At 41.2% G+C, this 22,442-nt stretch overlaps 1 protein-coding gene across 7 annotated transcripts in view; it reads right to left on the bottom strand.

Moving 5' to 3' along the window:
• Positions 1-22,442, bottom strand: part of LOC147337562 (uncharacterized) — a 47,069-nt gene that overhangs the window by 9,783 nt on the left and 14,844 nt on the right. For 4 of the 7 annotated variants that reach the window (XM_086306140.1, XM_086306176.1, XM_086306132.1 and 1 more), the window contains 5 exons: positions 11,216-11,298; positions 7,647-7,821; positions 5,418-5,544; positions 2,611-2,745; positions 2,452-2,511 (listed from right to left, as the gene is read on the bottom strand). In XM_086306140.1, coding sequence (XP_086162266.1) covers positions 2,452-2,511; positions 2,611-2,745; positions 5,418-5,544; positions 7,647-7,821; positions 11,216-11,298 — 580 coding nt within the window. The remainder of the gene's footprint in view (positions 1-2,451; positions 2,512-2,610; positions 2,746-5,417; positions 5,545-7,646; positions 7,822-11,215; positions 11,299-22,442) is intronic. The other 3 variants (XM_086306148.1, XM_086306184.1, XM_086306167.1) reach the window with 1 other exon arrangement.

Here is a 22,442-nt window from a genome sequence, read left to right as displayed (position 1 = left end):
TTGGAATGCACTCTGAACACTCAACACACACACACACACACACACACACACACACACACACGGTCAGTGGAATAACATGTACTGTGGCTGGAGAAAAGAAAAAGAAGGTCAGAGAGAAGGAAAGGGGGAAAGCAACATACAGAGGAAGAAGAGGTCAAGCTGCAGACTTCCATTTAAGGTTTGAAGAGAAGCTGGAGGATTGGTTATGACCACACCCAAACAGACACACACACACACACACACACACACACACACACGCAGGCCCATCTTCCACTATCACAGACGGCACATGACAACTATTTCCTGTGCTGCAGATATGTGTTGAACATAAGCCTCTCCATTTATGTCCGTACAGGATTTAAAAACACGACACTGAAAGAAGTAAACAGCCAATCACGTTCCAGTCTCCATGGTGAGAAAGGATGCTGAGCCAATGTTATGTCTGAAGCACCGTTTCATCACCGAGTCTCAAACAGTGACTCACAATTAAAAAACACTGATTCCTGAAACCTGCAATAAGTGATACACTGTAACCTTATATGTTAGTATCCATTCGTTTCCAATTGGCCACCTGATGTTATATCCAGTATTGATTCTCCTTTTAATTCATCTAGATCTCATCTAATAACAATAAAGATTATGCTGTTAATCAGCTGGTTGCTAACGCTGTCAGTGTTCACTTACATAATAGGTGGCTTCATATACATGGCACTAATGGAACCTTTGAGGATGCTGGGAAACTTTGGGTCCTGCTTTGACACGTACCGCCTAACTAAGCACTGCTGCAGACCATGTGCAGCCTTTCATGCAAACAGTATAGATGGCTGTGAGCCCTTTCAGCGGGATAAAGGACCCTGTCACGAAGCAAATATAGTTCAGGAATGGTTTAAGAAGCACAACGACGAGTTTGAGGTGTTGATTTTGCCTCTAAATCCACTTAAGCATCTGTGGGATGTGCTGGCCAGACAAGTTCATCGTGGTGCCAGATACCACAGCACAGTTTCAGGGGTCTAGTGTTTCCTCGATGGGTTAGGACTGTTTTGGAAGAAAACAGGGGACCAAAACAATATTAGACAGGTGATTATGATGTTATGTCTGATCTATGGACAATCTGGCTTCTTTATGCAACTAGCAGAGTCGCTCCCTGCTGGGATCTGGAAGTATTACAGACATTTGTGTGCCGGCTTCACTTTACAACACAATGGAAACAATAAACTCAGGAGATGATTCTCAGATCATCTCATTCTCAAACGATGTTCTTTGTCTTACACACAGTTTGATCATCCACTGCTAATAGAAACAGGCAGTCTGAACTCCTCTAATGACCAACTTATATCCACAAACTACAGACAAGTATGTGTGAAAAGATGACAAAGTCTGCACTCTTTATATTTACTGTAAATGCATTTAACACTGGCTGACCTAGACCTAAGTCTCCACAGTGACGTATGCTGACAGCGATGGTGTGAGTCAAAGCCTGGATTGTTGCAAATAAATCAAATTCATTTTCTAAATAAAGCCTGGGGGGAAAAAAACAAAAAAGAAAAAAACAACAACAAAACCCACAATCAAGTAAACAATTGATGTCTTAGTGAATTCTCAGTGGATGGATAAACTGCACAAAGTGCCACTGTAAGTGCAGTCTATCCTTGACCACATTCCTGTGTGTGGAATTGACTTTAAAGGGGATATTTTCAGGGTTTTGTGTGCCTGTCATTGTAGCCAGCCATTTGTGGCTCTTTCCAGTGGGAGAATGACCAAAACCCGCCTGAAACTGCTAAAAGTACACTATCATTAAAGGCTCCTTTGTCATAGTTTGCTGACTGTGCTTCTAGGCCATATTATAGTCAGTGAGACTAATTGGATAGCTGATGTTCTCGGGACATTTGCCTTATCGTGAACTGGCACTGTGATTCTCTAGATCCATAAAAAGGACTCATTTGAAATTATTGTTAGGGAGAATATGAGGCATTCTGGGTAACACTGGTTAAACCGCAGATTTATACGCAGGGTCAGGAGGACGACAATTTAAGGATACAAAAAAGAGAAAGCTGAAACAAAAAGACTAAAAGCAACAGAGGGGGAAAAAGAGCGCCAAAGAGCGGGAACATAGGGAAAGATGTCACTTTGCATGAAGGGGCTTTTATTTAGAACCAAGAGCAGCGTTTTAGTGATTAGACGGGATCATGAGATTTGTTCTCCGCCACAGTCACATGAGGAGCAATCGCACACAGCTCCAACACATCCACAAAGATTCCTCCTGGCTTTAACAAATTACATCGATCTTACTTGAATCGCTGTTTTGGTTGCAATGCCACACGCAGGACACGGTGCAGATCGTAAAGCATCGCAGCGTGGAAGTTCACTCGTCGGTAAATGTGTCGGTTGTGAATGGAACAAAGCATGAAATAAACAATGCAGTATCTTAGTTTTCGTTGCGCTGACGCTTACCCGGTCCTCATCGCTGTCTATTCCCTCCAGACTGATGGAACTGTTCGCCTGAGCCTGATTCTGGGAGACGCACCAAGAACAAGGAGAAGAATGTTAGGAGCCAAACTCAGGGGCACTAACAGAAGGAAGGCATCATTGAAAGCATGTCTTTATCAAGACCGTGTGAACTGTTGTGTATTCTGGTGGGCTGCAGGGTAGGCCGTCATCCTCAGACATGGTCGCAGGATCTTCTGCCCTCTTCACACACATCAGAGACGGTGGAGAGCCCAGTTTGATGGCCTGCTTCAGCTGAAGCTGCAGAGGAGGAAAAAAAAAAAAGCACATTTATGACAGCAGGGTTAGTGTGTGCACGTTTCAGGCATGTGCTCACCTGTTTGTTTTATAAGGAAGTGAAGGTGTTTATTATTACTTACAGTTGGGGAAACACCATATCTGAGAGCCTGTTTAATAAACTACAGCTCTGTATGAAAGGCTAACAATGGCGTGTTTGAGTACATGTTTATTGAGCATTACAGCTGTTTGCAGGGGGAAAAGATCTTTACTGTGGTGGAATATGACTAACAGGGAATGACCAGTGAGGACTCATAGCTGGGCACTTGACAGAGAAGCGAAAGCCCTTTGAAAGTGATTGTGTATCTGTGTGTGTAGCTGGTATCGCAGAAACTCAAACAGTCTTTATCTGCGTGCTTCCCTGTAACAGTCAGTCAAGGACTCATTTACTCAGTTTCACAGCACAGGACAATACAGCTTTTCTGTAGCAGGGCTGGACACTGGCACGCACCAACACACACAGACACACACGGACACACAATACAAGTTTCTTGACAAAGTCACAAAGAATCTGCTGTTCTAAATGTTTCTATTTTAACATAATCAGCTTATATACTGGAAGCTGTTTGTGGGTGGAAGCTAAAATTAATCTGAAATGTAGTTTTTTAATTTAAATGTGCGTGAAAATGTGCTTAAAGGGAGGGTTCACCTCAAAAACCACATTCATGCATTTCTCCCTTTTAGCACTGGTTTGCCCATATCAGCTGTACACATGTCTGCTCTCTGTTGAATATAATGGAGCTAACTGACACTTGCACAAAGATTCTCGTGAGCATTTACCCTTCTATTAAACTGCACCTGCCAATCATATCACTCTGCTCATGATGCTAGCTGCGGTGTGACAGGGTGGACATCCTCAAATTCATCCTCCGCTCCGCTGTAATAGTGCACTGGTAGTCTATAGGTCCAACGCAGAGCACGGCAGGGCTCCACCTGTATGTAGTAGCTGTGTACTGTCACCAGGGGGCAGCATCAAAAATATGTTGAACCAGTGGTTAGTGTGTTACAGTTGTTAGTGCTTGCCCTTTAGCCACGGTCCCACAGAAGACAAAAGTCTTTGTAGTGGAGTGAAAATTGTCCACTTGTCGGGCCACAGACAGTGTAAAAGATGGAGACACTGTAGCCGCAAAGTTGCATTCTCTTTAACGGCCACCAGGGGGTGATAGCTGTGGTTGCTCCTGTATACACCAATGAGAAATCGGCTGTCAGCTGTGACCACAGTAAACGATTTCCTGATAGGTTTATGGACCAGGTTACTAGTTTTGGGTAAGAGTGAGCAAAATGTTAAACTCACTGACAGAAAGGAAGATGATCCAATGTTAATGACTTCTGATAGACATGTTACTAGCCTGTGAGCTTCCTGGTCAGATTTACCCCTCGACTGCAACATCCAGCTTCAAAACACCAAAGAAGGCAACGTTGAAACATAACACAACTTCATAAAGCAGTGGCTGACCTCACAGCAGCTACACCTGTCTTTTATATCATCTCAGTTGGCCGGTGTCCTGTTTTTGTGTGATTTTTCTGGTAGGACAGGATGCAATTGCATCTTTGTAGCTTCTGTATTGTCTGAATTCCTACGCTTAAAGAGCTATATTACTGGACAACAAACGCAGGCCCAAAAACGCCATCAAATGGAATTTTTTCTATCTGAAGCTTTCTGGACCGGTCACAGTGGCAACACCCTTGTTTAGTGAGTTACTACATGACAGTCACTCTCCTGTGCATCATGTTAATGGCCTTGTAGTGTATCGATCCTTACATAATGTGTTTATTTTTGGCTCTGGAATGGCCTCATTCTGCTTATCAAACAGGCAGCACAGCTCACAGCGAGGATTAAGGTCAGGAAATCTCCATTAGATTGTTTTTCCACAGTAAATTCACTTTATGGAAATCAATCTATTAGCAACTTGCATCTCGCCAAACTATCTGTGGCTGTTTTGCCTGAAAACTCTTGGATTTGATTATCAGGCACTCTGCCCGTGTCCGTTACACACTTTCTGATCTACAAAGGAGCCCAAATCAAACACTTCCTCTGTTTTATTTTAGCTTACAGGAGAAAGTGTTTCTTTTTAGCAAAAATCGCTTAAAGGAGTTGTTTGAGTCTCACTCCTCTGTAGCTCAGCGGAGCCGTTTCATTGGAGGTCAGCGCATCCATCTGGGTCTCATGTCTTCCCCTTTTAGCCCACTATTGTGACAGATACTCTTTCTATCTGTCTGCAGTTCTTCTCATCACGCGGTCCTTTCATTTTGCTTTGACAGAACTTTAATCTCTATTTGTGAAACACATCAGTTCCGCCTGTCCAAACCGCTGCGTTTATCACATTACACATGGATCAAAACTTGTGTGTAAAAAGTCAAAGCTTATTTAATGCCACTTATTACTCGTAATCCCACAGGCTTAATATATAGCAGATCTGCTGGCAGCACTTTGTTCAGTGCCCTGGGGCATAGAAGTGCTCACTCCCAAACACACTTAAATGTGTCAGACTGTGAATCTTTATTGTTTATTATTCCTTAATAACCCCTGTAGTCAAAGGTCAAGGGGTCGGGGGTCTCTGGTGTACTAGACCTGAGAGGACTTTAACTTTAACATGTTTATCTTTGATCCGGTAACTGCGTTTGTGTGTGCATACCTGGAGTGATTTCACCTTCCCATGAATGCTGTCCTGCGATGCCCCCAGAGCCTCGTTCGCCTCCGATGAGTCAGAAACAAACACGGAGTCATGTGACAAAGCCTTGCCTCCCAGACTGATCTTCGACCTTTGGGAAACAGGAAGACAAAGAAATAAACACAGCACAGAGTGATGTTTCACAGCTTCTATAACAAGACAGGTAGAAGAAAAAAAGAACCAGATGGCGGATCACGACATACAACAACATACCATAAACTACCCATGCAGAGTGTTTGGAATGTGTCGTATAAAAATATATATCAACTGAAAAGACACTTTTAGTTTTTTAAGTGATGGTTTGTTGTCTCCCAGTAATTAGGATGATGAGAGAAATCAGTAAAATGTAACTAGATATTTCCTGTGACAGACTGAGACAAAGCAGGAAGTGGCACCGCTTAGGAAAACAAAGAAATTCAGGACTTTTCCACAGGAAAACACACATTCTTCTAATTGTTACAAAACAGGAAGCGCCGAGCCTTCGCTGAGGTGAGTTTGACAGAACAGGAGATGGATGTTAAAACACAACCTTCCTTTTTTAAATGTGCTCATGACGTTATTGACCTGAATGGATGGATGAGCTCCAACAACGTGAGCAGAAATATATCATTTGGCTACAGAACGGTGCGGTTTCTTGATGAATCCCTTAAACATGGCAGTAAAGTAATGATATAATATTCTGGATTCATATTTTGCTGGGCTCAATTAAACCCCATAATAAGAGCTAGCATTTTAGATCCTTTACATCTGAAAGGGAAATGGGAGGAAAATGGTTCTGCTTAAAAACACACCGTTTATGTAGTTTTAGTTCCATTCCATTTCCTTCAAATTGATTTTTGTCATATTGTCCTGTCCCTCACAAACAGAAGCTTTGATCAACAGGTCGGTGGGCTAGTCACAGCCCGAGATGTGTGCTACAGATGACCAGTTTTTAGATATCTCTTCTCTCTGACATCAAACACAGCCAGGAGTAGAAAAAACTGTCTAAAACTGAGTGTTCGGAGCATTCTGAAGCCTTTCGGCTCACAGGGTTTACCTAAATGGTAAATGGCCTGTATTTGTATAGCGCTTTACTAGTCCCTAAGGACCCCAAAGCGCTTTACACAACCAGTCATCCACCCAGTCATCCACCCAGTCACACACACACACACACACACACACACACACACACACACACACACACACACACACACACACACACACGTACGTGATGGCAGCTACATTGTAGCCACAGCCACCCTGGGGTGCACTGACAGAGGCAAGGCTGCCGGACACAGGCGCCACTGGGCCCTCTGACCACCACCAGTAGGCAACAGGTGAAGTTGTCTTCCCCAAGACTGAGACTCAGGTTGACCTAATTATTTGAAATGTTGGTCCATGCTTAAAGGTAAAGTGTGTAAAATCTCACCATTAGATGTCATTAGACTAAAAATCGCAATCAACTGAATTTTGTCTTTATCCTGTTTTCCTTCTCTCACCCCAACCAATCACAGCAGATGGCCCCGCACCTTCCTGAGCCTGGTTCTGTTGGAAGTTTCTTCCTGTTAAAAGGGAGTTTTTCCTTCCCACTGTCGCCACAGTGCTTGCTCATAGGGGGTCATATGATTGTTGGGTTTTTCTGTTTCTGCATGTATTATTGAAGGGTCTACCTTACAATACAAAGTGCCTTGAGCCGACTGCTGTGATTTGGCGCTGTATAAATAAAACTGAATTTTATTTTCCTACTCCTTCCAGTTCTCCCAGTTCATGGAGAGAAATTTGCCTCAAAAGGGTTGCAAATGATTATGATATGATCCACAAGCATAAAGTAAGATTTAGAAATGTGTACAATGATTTGTGTGTAAGGACTCACACCCACACACAAATATGAAGCAGTCTGAGGACACGTAAAACGATTTTACAAATGCGTCCATCCAAACCTGAAAAAACACCGAACATTTATGCACAATTTATCAAGTTCATGAATCCGGAACAGATTAATCCAAGTTTAGCGATTTGTTGGAAGATATATGATGCACACTACTCAATGTATATTTACGAGTATTTACAACCGACTGTAGCTTTAATACGAAGATATGACAAAATGAGCATATAATAAATAAGTAGAGGCGTGACAGGTCTTAGTTGAGCTCTGTGTACTTTCGTCAGATTGTAAATAAAAGCATTTCATTCAGCACACGTGTGCGATCTTACCCAGAGCCTTTATCCTTCTCTGCTCGAGTGAGTGTGTTGCTCTCTGATGCTTTGCTGACATTGTCACTCGACTGGCTGGCTTTAAGGCTCACGTCCGCTCCTGCAGCTGATGGATCCTTTCTCTTCTTCCTGGCAAAGAACCTTTTAAACGTTTGGAACTTGGACTTCTTCTTTCCTGAGAAGACAGAATCATGAATCATTGCATGGTGGTGCACAGTTACATGCTGATGAGAACATTACACACACGGCATCTTTACACACTGCCCCAGTGTGAACTCGAGTTATAGAGCAATTAGTCCTGTGGTGGATGTAAAGACACAGGTAGGCAGCCCAGAGGGAACCACACAGAGCAAACGATGTGTGTGTGTGTTTGCAGAGGCCAACATGAAAACTGAAAATACACATATGCATAAACAGACACAAACTCAAGCTTGTAAACCTACCCCCACAGTGGGTCCGTGTCTATTAGCACCACAGTGGACAAACTCAACAGCTCTTTTATAACTTCTTAAACAGCTGTCATCAAGAACCTGAAATGGTCCTCGCTCCATCTCACATGCAACAGGGATGTGGGCTGGCTCAGCACTTATACACTACGCATTTGTCTTCAAACCACATGATCAGTATAAAGAGTAGTGCAGAGTTGGTCTTTTTTTTATTTTTTTTATTCATCTACATAGTAACAATGGTAACATGTATAGCACTTACAATGTTTACTATGTTCATTAGCTTAGCTAATATTTACTGGGTCAAACCATAGACTGTACATAAAAGATGAACACAGCCTGTGGTTTAGAAAAACAAAGCCATTATAGAAGTGCACATTGTTTCTAACGGCCAGCAGGGGGCAGCGCTTCTTGTTTCAAAAAGAAGCCAGAATGATAACATGGTGTAAGACAGCAGTTCATAAACCAGTGTGCAATGCATTGATTGCAATGGTAGAGGTGTAGACCTGTATACAGCTGAGGATGATGGGGAAAAAACAAAAAACAAAATCTGAATGTAGCTAGGCTTTCCAAACTGTCAGTGGTTGAAGAGCATTGTGGGTAATGTAGGTTTTGTAAGGTGGGGAGAAAAAAAAAAGCAAAAAGCATTATTGTTGTATATTTTGAGTAAACTGAAGTAGCCATCAAATAGAAACACTTGTAATCAGACAAAAGTCATCACAAAGTGCAACATGTTTCATTGTTTTCACAGCTAGACAGAAACGGGATTTTAGCAGCAGTGACAATATTTGGAGATTTAGATTTTCCAATATATTTCTTTCAGACACACTAAACATAAACAGATTTCTAACATTTAGTTTATGTAGTTTCTTTACTCGTCCACGTTCAGCCCGACTCTGCTCAATCAGCTGGCTGCTGTGTTTGTAGCATCCCAATCAGAGAAGAGTCCTCTGGCTGGCAAACTAAGTAAGACCTATAAAATGTTTGAACAGTGTTTTTTAATGTTTCTACTCTACTTTTTACATTTTCATTTTGTGGCCTTTAAAATCCTGATGCCCATAGGAGTGGCAAATAGCTAATATCACCTGATAATATCGGCCAACCTATAAATCGGGCGGACTATTTGTTACACGCACCACAGGAGGCACTTAAAACATCCCCAGAGAAAGGAAACAGAAGCTGAGTTGCAAGAAAGAGAAACAACAATGAGAAAGAAGAAGTCGGGAGCAAACAGAACAACTGTAGTCAAACTATTTTGAGGACTCCTACCCCTGAGCCATCCACAGACATTCTTCAGTAGAGATTTCAAAATAAGATGCATTTTTGTTCCACGAGCTGTGTCATTTTCGTCCTCCTCCCTGTGGGGAATCCTTGAGCATTCCTTCTTTTCTAAAAATATACTTTCTGGTTGGAGCTAAGTCCCAACTGAAAAATGTTTGGAATCCAAACCTGGTGCTGAGGCCAAGATGCTTTAAATCTCTGGGTCACTCACTCAAGATCATGTTAAGCACATGTGGTGCATTTTCTTTTGGGATTTTTTGTGTAACACAGAAACCCAAAGACGTCACTAAAATAAAAGTCTGTCAAAATATAATGAAAACCAATTTTAGCGTCTTAATGAGATGCCATTAAATCGCACACAGAACAAGTTATTGTTGGATAACTGCAGTCCACAAAGTGCTGTCTTTACTTGAGGAGGTTCCAACCTGCTTTTTGATGAAGCTTCAGAGGCCTTTCTGCATGGCCAAGATGAACTATCAGGGGGAAGCACCACCCAACAGTACCATTTATTGTGCTATTTTAGGCACAATACTCTATTAAAGCCAAAAGGTCTGCCTAGAAAAAGGCAGCTGATTCAGTGGAAGGTCAGCGTAGAGCTGAGATATTATAGTTTCTCCATATGCATTCTGTTATGACTATCAGGACCTATACACAGTCCTGAGCTCAAAATTAGGGGCAACTCAGCTGAACTGTGAGAGGATGGTGACCTTTGAAAGGGAGACAATATCAGGGCTGGGATCTCCATAAAAACAAAACTACCAGAAAAATTAGAGACTGTTCATTTCTTGTGAAAAGCAAGTGAGCAAACTTGAAAATTCAGCAGGATTATTGCACCAGCATTAGCCCAAGATTCAAAACTGAACCGAGAGCTTCCTGAAAACAAACTTCTGCCTGTTATTCACTCACATTATCTTGGACCTCAAGCCTGGGCACGAAAGACCAGTTTCATCACGTCTGCTTAAGTCACTGTGTTCACAAGAAGCTCACAACTTAACCTTTCCATGTCGACACACATCTACATCCTGGTTCCCACTCTGTTTGTTGTTAATCTGTGTGCACGTCTGTGTGCGACAGCCTTGTGTTTTCCTCCATTTCCTGCCACAACCTGCAAGGAGATATTTGTGTGCGATCGTTCGAGCTGATTGGATCTTTGCTGGGAGTGAGTAGAAAATCTCATTGCTGATATCGCTGGCAAGTACCAGCATCCAACCATCTCTGAAACAACATTTATTATTGTCATCAGAGCTGAAAGCACCAGGAGTTTCTGCATGTGTTCCCACTAAATGAGACCTCAGAGATTTACAAAACATGCACTGATAAGATTCTACTGATTTGGAAAAAACATGTATTTTGTTTCAGTTGTTGCAAACTTTCAAAATAAAATTAAGCAAAAAAAAAAAAAAAAAGAAAGAAAAAAGTACAACGTTTGTATTAACACAATCTTTTCATGCAGAAGACTTTCATCTAGAAAACTGCCAAAGTGCCTGGATTATCTGGTTTTCACTGCTCTGTACTGTGAAATTAAAGCAAGGAAGCCTCGTTAGCTACAGCCTGAATGATTACAGGATGGACAGTAACTCATTAGCTGTGCAATCCACAGAAAGTATGAACCATCTGCCGAATAGAAACAGTTGAAAGGTCATTTTCACATTCTCCCTGTATGTCGATGACCTTGCAAACTCCAAGTTGAAGCGGAAAAGAAAAAAGGTCGAAATGATGCAAATTACAGACACGACCTTTTCATGTGATTACAGCGAAGACAGCCACTCAGCATACATTAATACTAAATATGCCTGGATTCCCAATCAAACATTTACAGAAAACATTTAATCAAACTGTTACCTGAGCACTCTTCCTGGACTTCAGCAGGCTCCTGATTGGTCGTCACGTCTGGAGTTCCTGATGCCATGGCAGCACTGTCACTGCTGGGAGGGAGACAGATGATGAGTTTGATGATTACAAAGTCTTTCATAAGTTTCATGAACAAGACCAGAATCAGGCTGGCTGCTATAAATCAGTAGAAAAAAAATAGAAAAAAAATAAATGTCTGCATTTATCTAAACCTGCTTCTGCCTTCTTATTTGGCTGATATGGCAGCTACCTAGTTGCAATGTGATCAGATTAAAAAGTGATTAAAGTCCTACTTAGAAGTGTCAAGACTGCTGGTAAAAGTGGCTTGGCGTGGTCGGACCGCATGGACAGGCGACTGTTGGGGCGGATTACATCCATAACAAGTCACCACCTTATAAAATCCCCCCAAAGCTCATTATGCAACTCCTGGATGCATTAACGGTGATGTAGTTGTTCATTCATTAAACAGGTGGAAACGTGTGAAAAGTGCTTCTCTTTGCTATTTAAACTTTAATCTCCATCTGATGTGTCTCCACAATCCAAACAGTCCTAGCGGAGGCACGCCTGCTATGTTTCCAGTGTACTCCTGCGCCGTTAACTCAAGTGTTCATCACGTCAACAGCAGGTGCCCAGCAACCGCCGAACACAACCTTAAACAGATATGAAATCACATTATGAGCGGGTGCCTCGTTAAGGCTCTGTGTGCAGCAGGACTGAGGGCTTCACATTCGGGCTGCGAGTCAGCCTTCACTCTACAGTACAGTAGGTTCATTTGCAAGTCATCATTTTATCATTATTATTATTTTAAATCACTCTTTGCACTGCACAGAGCTCTCTCGAGCCCACAGGACGTCTGAGGCCACGTGAATGCAGTTCCAACATGGTGAACCAGTTAGATGATCCTGTATAAATGTTTTACTCTAGTGTCAAATCTAATTAGCCGTGCACTGTGCTGTGTGTTGAGGATTTCCTGAGCCATTTGGCAGGAAGTTGACTCATTGCTGATATGCTTTTCAGCAAACATGTCTAATTGTAGCTGTGCCACCATTTATTTCAGGTCTGCGGAATCTGTGGAGGTTAGTTTGTCAATGCTTCACTGGGCTGAAAACAGAAACTCGATGATGTATCAGCATGAAATTTCATAAGGATGTTTGCAGTTTCCAGAGATGAATCCCAAAGATTCTGGAGGTCCCCTGGCTGTTTGACAGCTAACCCCGTGATCTGACTCAATACAGAATAAATTACATTAACATGGATGTATTCATTGTGAACAAGTGCAGGTTGTCTAACCAAAGTAAAATAACAATAAATGAACGAATCTCCTTTGGTTTAAAGGTTTCTATGGAAACTGTGATATGTTGTTTTGGTTGAACCCAAAATTGGTGGGAAACGGGCACTATTCAAAACCCCTTTTTGTTAATCACAATAGTTTTATTTATTATGCATATAAAACCTTAAACTTGATTTCTTGTGCATCCAGAACCTCCAAATTTTTAGTTTAGCAAAATCAAAGACAAGTCACATAGTTGGATTTTATCACGGATCAACTTTAACCTTTACCCCAAACTAATGTTATCTAAACGTGTGATTTCTGGCTTTTGAAATTAGTTTTCCCAAGTCCGTATTCCTCAAGCTCTTTCCAACTCAGATTCCCAGAAGTCCACGGCTCACACAAATATTTCTAAAACCAGTCACTAACAATAAAAAAGATTCAAGTTTAATTTTGCACAAATAAAATAAAGGTCAGCATGATGTTTTCCCCCTGGTGATCCACACTCAAACTGCAGTCCCGATCGTGGCTTTACCACCTTTTTAAGTCTCGTCAATCAGCGAACAACAAACACTCAGAGCCTTTTTGTACTTTTCAAATGGTCCTTTTATGCTTCTCTAAAGCGTAGAGTTTACTTAGGGATTATGGTTACTGATGCCTGATCCCCGGTGTGATGACTCACAGTGTCAATGAAAAGCACCCATGAAATAAAAAATAAAAATAAATAACAGGAAATTAAAAAGACTGAATGTTTATTCATTTTAATTATGAGGCACACCCGTAAAACTGCTCATTAACACAGCTATCTAAATCAGCCAATCACATCGCAGCAACTCAGTGCAATTAGATTATATAGACATGACAACCTGCTGAAGTTCAAACCAGCAACAAAGTTGCTTCAAGGGACTTAACAATTACCATGGTTACAGCCAAAGGATACAGAACAGCATCTCTGAATGCACAGCGGCCTGAACCTTTAAGCTGAAAGGCTACAACATGCTAAGAACAGGAAATTAAGGCTACAGTTTGCACATGCTCACCAAAACCTGAGCATACAAGACAAGACAAATGCTGACTGGTCTGATGGTTTTTCATTTCTGTTGTGAAATAAGGATGGTAGGGTCCAAACTTTGCATAAACAACATGAAAGCATGGATCTATCCTGCTTTGTACCAACAGTTCAGGCTGCTGCTGACGTAACAGTGAAGAGGATATTTTGTGGCACACTGTGGGCTCCTTAGTTCCAACTGAGCATCATTTAATCACCACAGTGTACACACCTTCTGATGGAGGATACCTAGTTATGTCATAAAGCTCAATCATCTCAAACTGGTTTCTTGAACATGACAATTGAGTTCACTGTACTGAAATGGCCCCAAGAATCACAGGATCTCAACCCAATAGAACAGTGGCCTCAACCCACCAGTCCATGAGTCTGTTGGTACCAGGCCGCGGGAGTTGAGACTCGGGTGTGAAATTTATGGTTTTCAGGGTTTTTATCGGTTTTATCATTAACTCAGTTTCCCTGGGTCTATTCCCGTGTGTTATGAATAAATCTTCCCTTTTTTTGGTACCGGTACTGGTTTTATTTGTTGTATTTATCCGCGGCACCTTAAAGGCCAGTCCGTGAAAATATTGTTGAACATAAACCGGTCCGTAGCGAAAAAAAGGTTGGAGACTGCTGCAATAGAGCAGCTTTGGGATGTGGTGGAATGGGAGATTCTCGTCACAGTAGCTGACAAATCTGCAGAAACTATGTGATGATCTTTTGTCAGTATGGCCCCAAATCTCTGAAACAGTGCCTTGTTCTATGCACAAAGAATTAAGGCAGTTCTGAAGTCAAAAGGGAGTCAAAACTGGTACTAGAAAGGTCTACTTAGAATCTATATCCATAAATAATATTGCAGTTAATCTTAAACCTCACGTTATGTAAGCGAGGATCATGGGAAAAGTCAAACCATGAACACAGTTTACTTAACAGCAAGCCAACAAAGACGAGAAGTCCTTAAAGAACTAAACACAATCACAATAGGCATCAAGTTCTTTTTATCAGCACCCGTGTCCATGACTACAACTGACCGATGTCCATCTGCTTATGAAGGGTGTGTCGTGACTGCTCCAGGTAAGAGCTAACAGGTTAACACTGTGATAGAATCGTTTGTGCTAAAAAAAATTTAAGGTGGAGAAACCGCCACTGTTTTTTTCCCCCCAATCGTGTTGTTAGTGTGAGAAGACTCCCTCTCTGTTAAGGAAGCAGCTGGAGAACTTCTTGTCAACTGTGTTTACAGTGAGCTGTGTGTTAAAGAAACAGAGAACATTCCAGAGGGTCTATTGACGTACTGAGGGCCTTTCACCAGTATTACTATTATATAATCATAAGCTATTATTGGTTTGTTAAAGTCGTGTGAATCATCATCATCATCATCATCATCCTGTACAGACTCTGTAGTCTAACACCTTCTCTTATCAGAATTTATTTCAAAGCCACAAACGACTGAACCTCACCGATTTGTATTAAACACACGGTGGTTGTATTGTTTTGCTATATACATTATTTTTTATACTTGAAGTATTTTATTTAAATGCCATGGTTACAAACTGGTATATGCCAATGCTGTTATCAGGTGATCACAGTACAACCATGAGTTAACTGCATACACACTTACATAGACTCAAGCGTATCTAGAAAGCAGCTACACGAGCAGAAATGAGCATAGACACTCATACAGTGTTGTGATATGAATGAAATCAATACCAGGTAGAGGTAAGAAATAACATCAATGTTTACAGGTGAGGGCCAAAGTATTGATGTTTAAGAATTAAATTATGGGGTCCAAACTGCTGCTCTCATGTCTGGGTATTAAGCATTTAATAGAACTGAAGCCACCATGTAGTTAGCATAGAAAAAGCTAGCATTGTTTTCTGCAAAAGACAGTACCATCATGAATATTTAATGAATGCGTTCTTATGAATGCCCGTATTGTATCCTCCTGAGCAGAGTGTAGTCAAAAACACTCAGCTCAGGGCTTCATGACAGGACATTCTTAACCAGTGAATGACGTCATGGTGGCGGAAGCCATCTTTTTTATACAGTCTGTGTACTTAAAACATAGAAATTTATATAGGATCTTTGAATTCCTGGCAGGAGAGTAAAAAAAAAAAAAAGTATCTGCCAAAAATAATAAATCCTGATATGTTAAAGCCCAACTTTCATTTTAAAGAATGAGCAACAGAGCTTAAATCCTGAACCTCCAAGGGACGGATCCAACAAAGTAAAAAAAACAAAAACTCTTTTACAGTGACGCAGATGTGTTAGGATGAAGATCAGATGGTCAGGAGTCACAGTGACTGACCTGTGCCCATTTCCAAAGCCGGATCCCCATGGTGACATCCTCCGCTTCATTAGAAATACAGATAGACGAAGGCAGGCGAGACAGAAGGATGGATTTGCAAACTCAATGAAAAGTGCAGATGAGACGAACACAAAAAGCGAGAGGGAGTGAGAGAAAAGAGCGAGAAAACCAGAGGAAGGGACAAACACAAGAAAGCGGGAGGGGACGGGGTCAGAGAAAGGGGCTGTGGGAAAGAACAGCATGAAAGGAAAGATGAGTCTGTTAGATAAACACAAGAATATTGGGACGAAGAGAGAGACAAAAGGGAAAACAGACTTACAGTAAACACAGAGGCTTCGCAGTGGAAACAAAACACTGAGACTTGCAACCAAAGATGGTAAGAAGACCCTGGACAAAGTTTTCCCTCACAGAGACATTTTAGTAAATAAACAAAGGGCCTTAAATTTTAAACAGATAATCTAGGAGATCACGACCTTAATGCAAAAACTTTTTATCCAACCATATTCAGAACAAACAGGACTTTTTCCATGGCTACTATGTCTGCACTGAAGCTTGCCTGTGTTCTTTATGTAACCTTAATTTGAGTTTACGATGAAGGACTTTTTTCAGTCTATGTTAAAGAGTTGTTGGGGTCAGCTTTGTGTTTGTAGTAAAACCACATGATTGTAACTGACTTATGGCATTTCACTTTGAAGCCAAGTCTGTGGCACACAGAGCCGAGGTGGCAATGGTGCAGCTAAGATCATCTCTGGGGCTTCAACCAGTGGATTCAGAATATAACCCAGTACTTCTTAATACACACCATACACCTAAAAAAAACAAACAAAAAAACAATAATGCAGGCTTCACATGTCCATCAAGATTCTTTCTCCACAACAGGCTGTTTCACTGTACACTGATTTAAATGAAAAGAGCTGCTTCTGCCCACTCTCCTTTTAACAAAGAGTGCTGTGGCTTTTCTTGTGTTGCCATGGATATCCTACTGGAAAATAAGGAAGGGAAAAGGATAGTGACTGGAGGTTCCTCCAGTAATATAAGTGGAAAAAAATATTCAAAAACAAAAAACCAACCAAACAAAGAAAAACTCCTGCTAAAGTTTTAACAGCAAACACAGTTACCATTTTTAAACTGACCATTTATTTAAAAAAACAATCTAGGTCCTGTCCTTGTTTATTGCTGTCAAAGTCCGTGTTAACATTTCCAGAGTTTCTGACTAGGATTAGAACAGTTAGCTCTGGAAGCTAACGGTCATGTTAGCCACATTAGCCACATGGCATGCTAACGCTAAAGATTTTGGCATAACAACAAAAATGTGAGTGCTCCGCTGGGTCTTTCTCAGATGCCAGGAGAGCATCAAAACTCCTGTGCACGCAGAGAGGAACAAGCGGGCTCGTAGCAGGGACATGTAGAGCAAAAGATAAACAGGCTGTAGCGACGGGGTAATGCTGGACTGTTAGGCAGGTGCTTATTTGGAAGAAGTGGGCCGTGCTGGAGGTGGTAACTGTGTAGCTTTTATACTAAAGAGGGCATAAATACTGTTATGAGTATAAGCAGAGTGTAATCTCAGAACACAAAACTTATATTTCACAGCAATATTTACCCAGCAATGCCACAGGAGCCATCATAAAGCCTTAATTGCTACTTTTGGTTTACCGTATTTCAGGCTTTGTTTCTTTTCAGATTAGTTAGATGTTACGGGCTTTTTTCCCCCCAAGGTTGCACTGCTTCATGAGAATCTTCTGTCAGCTGTTCATTAACTTATTCTTGTTTCATACTTATCCTTCAGCAGCCTGACTTTCATGCAGTGCAAACACTCTCAAATATATAATTAGCTTTATTTGGAAGTGCATGACTCTATGGATGGTTGACAAGGACTGTGTGTGTGTGTGTGTGTGTGTGTGTGTGTGTGTGTGTGTGTGTGTGTGTGTGTGTGTGTGTGTGTGTGTGTGTGTGTGTGTGTGTGTACCTTATTACATAACAATGGATTAGCACGAAGAGGTATTCAGACCAGCAGGGAGTTTGCCTTTATTAGACACCTGAAATAACCTTATTAGCACCCACGTAGAGTGAGCACGCACACAGTAAGCATGTCCACATTTGTCTGTCATTAGATTGTTTCTAAAAACACACAAAAGAATACTTTAAAGCCATACTGTAAACTGCTGGTGTGGACGAACCCTGACCAAATTCAGCTATGACAACGGGATTGAACAGAGCCCAGATTACACAGCAAAAACACTTCATCTAGGAGCTGTGTGGAGACCATAGTGTCACTGTAAGCTATACAGAAGTAACTAAATATAGATAACTGTGGAGAGCGGTGCCCACAGAGTTCAACAGTAAGCTCCGATGACTCCAGCCGGGTGTTGTCCATGTGGCTTCTGTCCTTCTGACGTAACGCAAATCCAATATCGCCCAGCTTTAATCTCTCAATGGATCCAGTGTTACGAGACTCATTACACTACAGGCTTATGGCGCTGACTAATTGGCTACTGTCAACAATGACATTCAATGGTACTGACTCAGAAAATAAGCTTCTGATGTGATTAATAACCCACTCATGATTCCGAAGTTGTTTGTCTGTGTTACAGCCTCTCATTTATCTGAAAGGACTAATCTAATCTGTAAGTTGCTGTAGGTCTTACATAAAACAAATCCACCCTGCTCTGGGCCCAGTTGTTGTGAATCAGCAGTTAAACTGGCGAATATCAGCCTGATTACATTACAAACAGCAATTAGGCTCTGCATAGTGAAGGGACGGAGCCTAGAAGCTTAGCAAAGTGTAGCGTTTCAAAGCTAAACACTACTGAAACCAGGCTTCTGTCATTGCAACTGTGTCTGTTCGAGGGACTCTTGTAATGGTCTGTCTCCACAGACTTAAAGCAGGGACTTCCATTAGCCTCAAACAGAACAACCCCCTTAGCTGTGCGGCTGTACGTAGCAAAAGCAGAGCTAAACCAGAGTCACGCGGCGGCTGTTAGAGCTGAATGAGTTAACAGTGTCTATGAATGAAAATTTGTTTTCTGCCTTACATTCCAGCCCCTGAAGTAGACGCGTTCATTCACAGAGCATCAGCAGAGGGCTGGTATTTCCTCCTGAATTCAGCATTTCTGAATTCCTTTTATTTATTTTTTAAGGAAGGCAATATAGACCAACTCTTAAATAACAATTCAAATTGATAAAGAGACGACTCAAAATGATTGCAGTGATTTTTGGAGCAAGTTTCAATATCTGTGATCGATTCTTAGCACGATATTCAGGCTTCTGACTTGAGCAGGATCACCACCGACTCAACACAGCGTGGAATCCGTCACGAAAAGCTAAAGAGAAAAAAAAAGAAAGAAAAAAAAAAAAAAAAAGAAGCTATTTTTAGGTGCTTAGCCAGCAAATCTAAAAAACGACATTCCCTATACTGTATGAGACACAAAGCGAGCCTTAGGAGAACATGAAAGGCTTGAGTGGAGGAAGCTGGCCGAGGGAATAAGATGTTAGTGGATCTGTGACGAGCCGAAAGCCTTCAATTTCCACAAAGAGAGAAAAAAAAAAAAAATAAGACAGATGCAGGAATGAATCAAGGCAGAACGGCGAGGGAAGAGAAGGAATTTTTTCTTTTCCAGGCAGCTGAAATGATAAACTTGGCCGAGTGGATGAAGCGCTGTGCGCAGATAAGTTGCAGACTGCCATGTTGTATACACAGATAGAAGCAGCATGGGAACTTCACTGTGTTTGCACAAAATAAAGCATGCAATCTGTGGTGGTGTACATTTACTGCTTTTTTAAAACTAGAATTACTGCCTTGTGGTTATACGCTAACCAACAAGATGCATATTACATCCCTGTCTGTCCTGACTTGACCTTTCTGATGTTTTCACTTAATCATGTTATGCTCATTTTATCCTAAACCTACAGCTAAAAATGTGGTTTTCTTGAGGTCATGGTGATCTTAACCTTTGACCACCAAAATCTAGTCAGTTCATTTTTGAGTCCTTGCAGCTTCTAAAGAGATAAATGGTCCATGGCAATGGTCATGGCTGTCATCAGCACGGCGTTATAATGACCTGTAATCGTGTTGACGTGGTTTAGACAGACATGCACATACTCACTGTGGAGAATTATAATATCTGAGGTTTAAATCAGGCTAATGCCTGTGGCTAAATCTGCCTTTTCCTTTATTTTTCTCTTCTGTGCACATGCAAGAAGAATCATAGCATTTTGCTTTAGATGAAAACTAATGATGAGGTCAAATTATAGAGACTGTAGTAAACAATGTTCTTTTATTGGAAACAGCTGGAGAGGGTTCCAGCATTGTGGAGAAAATACGTCGTTTTACACAGAACTCTGTACTCACAAAGCTTTGTCATTGAGCTCTATACACTCGTCACTGAGCAGAACCAGTTTCAACAATGCAAGTGTTTTCACTGAGGACAATGACTTGTAGAAGACAATGCAACTGAAACAAAATAGAAAATGAAACGCAAATTATGATGTTTAGCCTAATGCAAAAGTCTTGTGGAGCAAAACCGAAGTCAAGTCCACTGCTTACAACAGCAATTAATCTAAATACTTAAACGGAAGTGCTAAAGCAAAGGCCCAGCCACTCTGCTCATTGAACTGAGTGAATGTTTATATCTGCACAGTAAACACGAAGCAACAGCCAACACACGATAGCTCAGCTTAGTATGAAGACTGCAAAGATGGATGAACCGCTAAAAAAAAAGGTTAGAAAATGAGCCTTGCAGCACCTCTAAAGCTCAGGAAACATGCTGTATCTTGTCTTTTGGCAGGGACCACATGAAGTCATGTTTGTCAGTCTAGTCTTTATGCTTACAATAACCTTACTGTCTACAGGTTCTACAATTCTAGAGTTTTCTCATTTATCTTAAAGGACTCTCATTTATCAGAAAGGACTAAATTTATTAAGTGTCTGAAGGCCTGGTGTGTTTGTGCTGCTCAGACTTTAATATCTTTACGGGATAGATAAAGCAGTAGTTCTTCCTGGGTCTGATGCCCCATCCCACACTGCACAGGGTACAGTCTGGTTTGATCTGCCATCTTGTCACATGCCTTTGTCTGCATTATTTAATAAAAGATTAATAGGGGAACAGCATGGAAAAAAGGCAACGTCCTCGTAGGATAAACATCTTCCATTCTCCCACTGCCCTCTTCCCAGATGTTAAAGAGCTTTTACATGACTTTTGTTATTGTCTAACCCATCTCTGTTACACGAAGGCGCTCAATGCGAGCCAAAGGGCCATAAAAGGACATGAAAAATGTATAAAGAATGCATCCAGATAACACAGCTCCACATCATCAATGCATTACCCCTCCTTTCTCCTCATTCTTTTTACCTCTCGTCTCATTATCTCACCATCCCTTCCTTTCTCCATCTTTGTGCGATTCCCAGTCTCTTGTCTAGCTGCGCATACCTAACTGGGAACATGGCCTTTAAAACTTTGGTATTTCCTCTTGACCCATTCAGCCAGTCCACGCCTGCGCGATCAGCAGGAGAAGGTGACCGAGAAGAATTTTTACTCCTGAACTCCAAAGAATGTGGCTGTGACCTACCCTTGCAATGCAAAACAATTTCTGGTTTAAAGGTGTTGGGCGACAGATGTTAAAACAAGTTTAGGAAAACCATTGAGAAAAAAATGTCAGAGTTATTCAGTACTCATTAAAGTCAAGCTCAAAACTGAACAACGTACCTACATTTTTTATGAAGAAGCTAGCATTAGCGCAAATGCTCGGCATGCTGTGAAAAGTAGCAAAACAAAATTCAACAAACTTGATTAAAATAAATTGCTCAAGAGTTTATCCGTCTCCAGCCCAACTGCACCTGCCGAGTGACTTGGCAGGACTGTTGTGAAAAGTGATTCTAGAAATAGATGCAGCTACTGTATAATGAATCCATTAGCCATTAAACATACAGATTGCTTTCAGTAGCATCTCAGTGAATGGGAAGAGAGCCACAATAACCATGCCTTTAACCATAGCGGTGTACCATTTACTATTCATCAAGTTCAAAACCAGTATACTGCAACACCTCTATGCATATGGTCTCAGGTTACAGTGCTGTTTAATACTGGAAATCCATGCCACATTAGCTAGCCAGTGCTAACACGCTGATATCGCTGTGTATTAGCCTGTCAGCTACTAAGAAAATAACAGCTTTAAATAGTATCTTGACTGGTCTCCAGCACAAAATAGACAAAAAAAATAAAATAAAAAATATTGCTGTTGGTTGGTTGTCAGTGGGAAACCCTATTAAAGATAATGAAAACAGTCTGTCTAACTTTATCTGCCCCCAAACACAAACCTTGAAATTCCCAGCAATGCATTTAGTATTCAAGTAGTCACGATTTAATCCCATCAAGCATTATAAGAAGCCGTCGAACTACAATGACCTTTAACACTCAATATGATGCTGCACTGCTCTGCGTGCTCATATCACAGAGGAGCACCAACATAATGTCTGATATTCCCAAGCCTTCAGTTTATGTAAACATAGAGCCTGAAAAATAAGCTACTGGGAGACAGTGCAGATGAAGTATGAAGTGGCAGTTACAAAATGTGGTTTCATTTGAAATGACTGAAATAA

This window comes from Aulonocara sp. 'chitande type north' Nkhata Bay, linkage group LG2, assembly GCF_057382095.1.
Source record: "Aulonocara sp. 'chitande type north' Nkhata Bay isolate Kocher_YH1m ecotype deep benthic linkage group LG2, A_spYH_male_GT1.1, whole genome shotgun sequence".
In the NCBI taxonomy this organism is placed as follows: domain Eukaryota; kingdom Metazoa; phylum Chordata; class Actinopteri; order Cichliformes; family Cichlidae; genus Aulonocara; species Aulonocara sp. 'chitande type north' Nkhata Bay.
The sequence above is the reverse complement of the archived record's forward strand: the minus strand, read 5'-3'. Positions and strand labels throughout refer to the sequence as shown.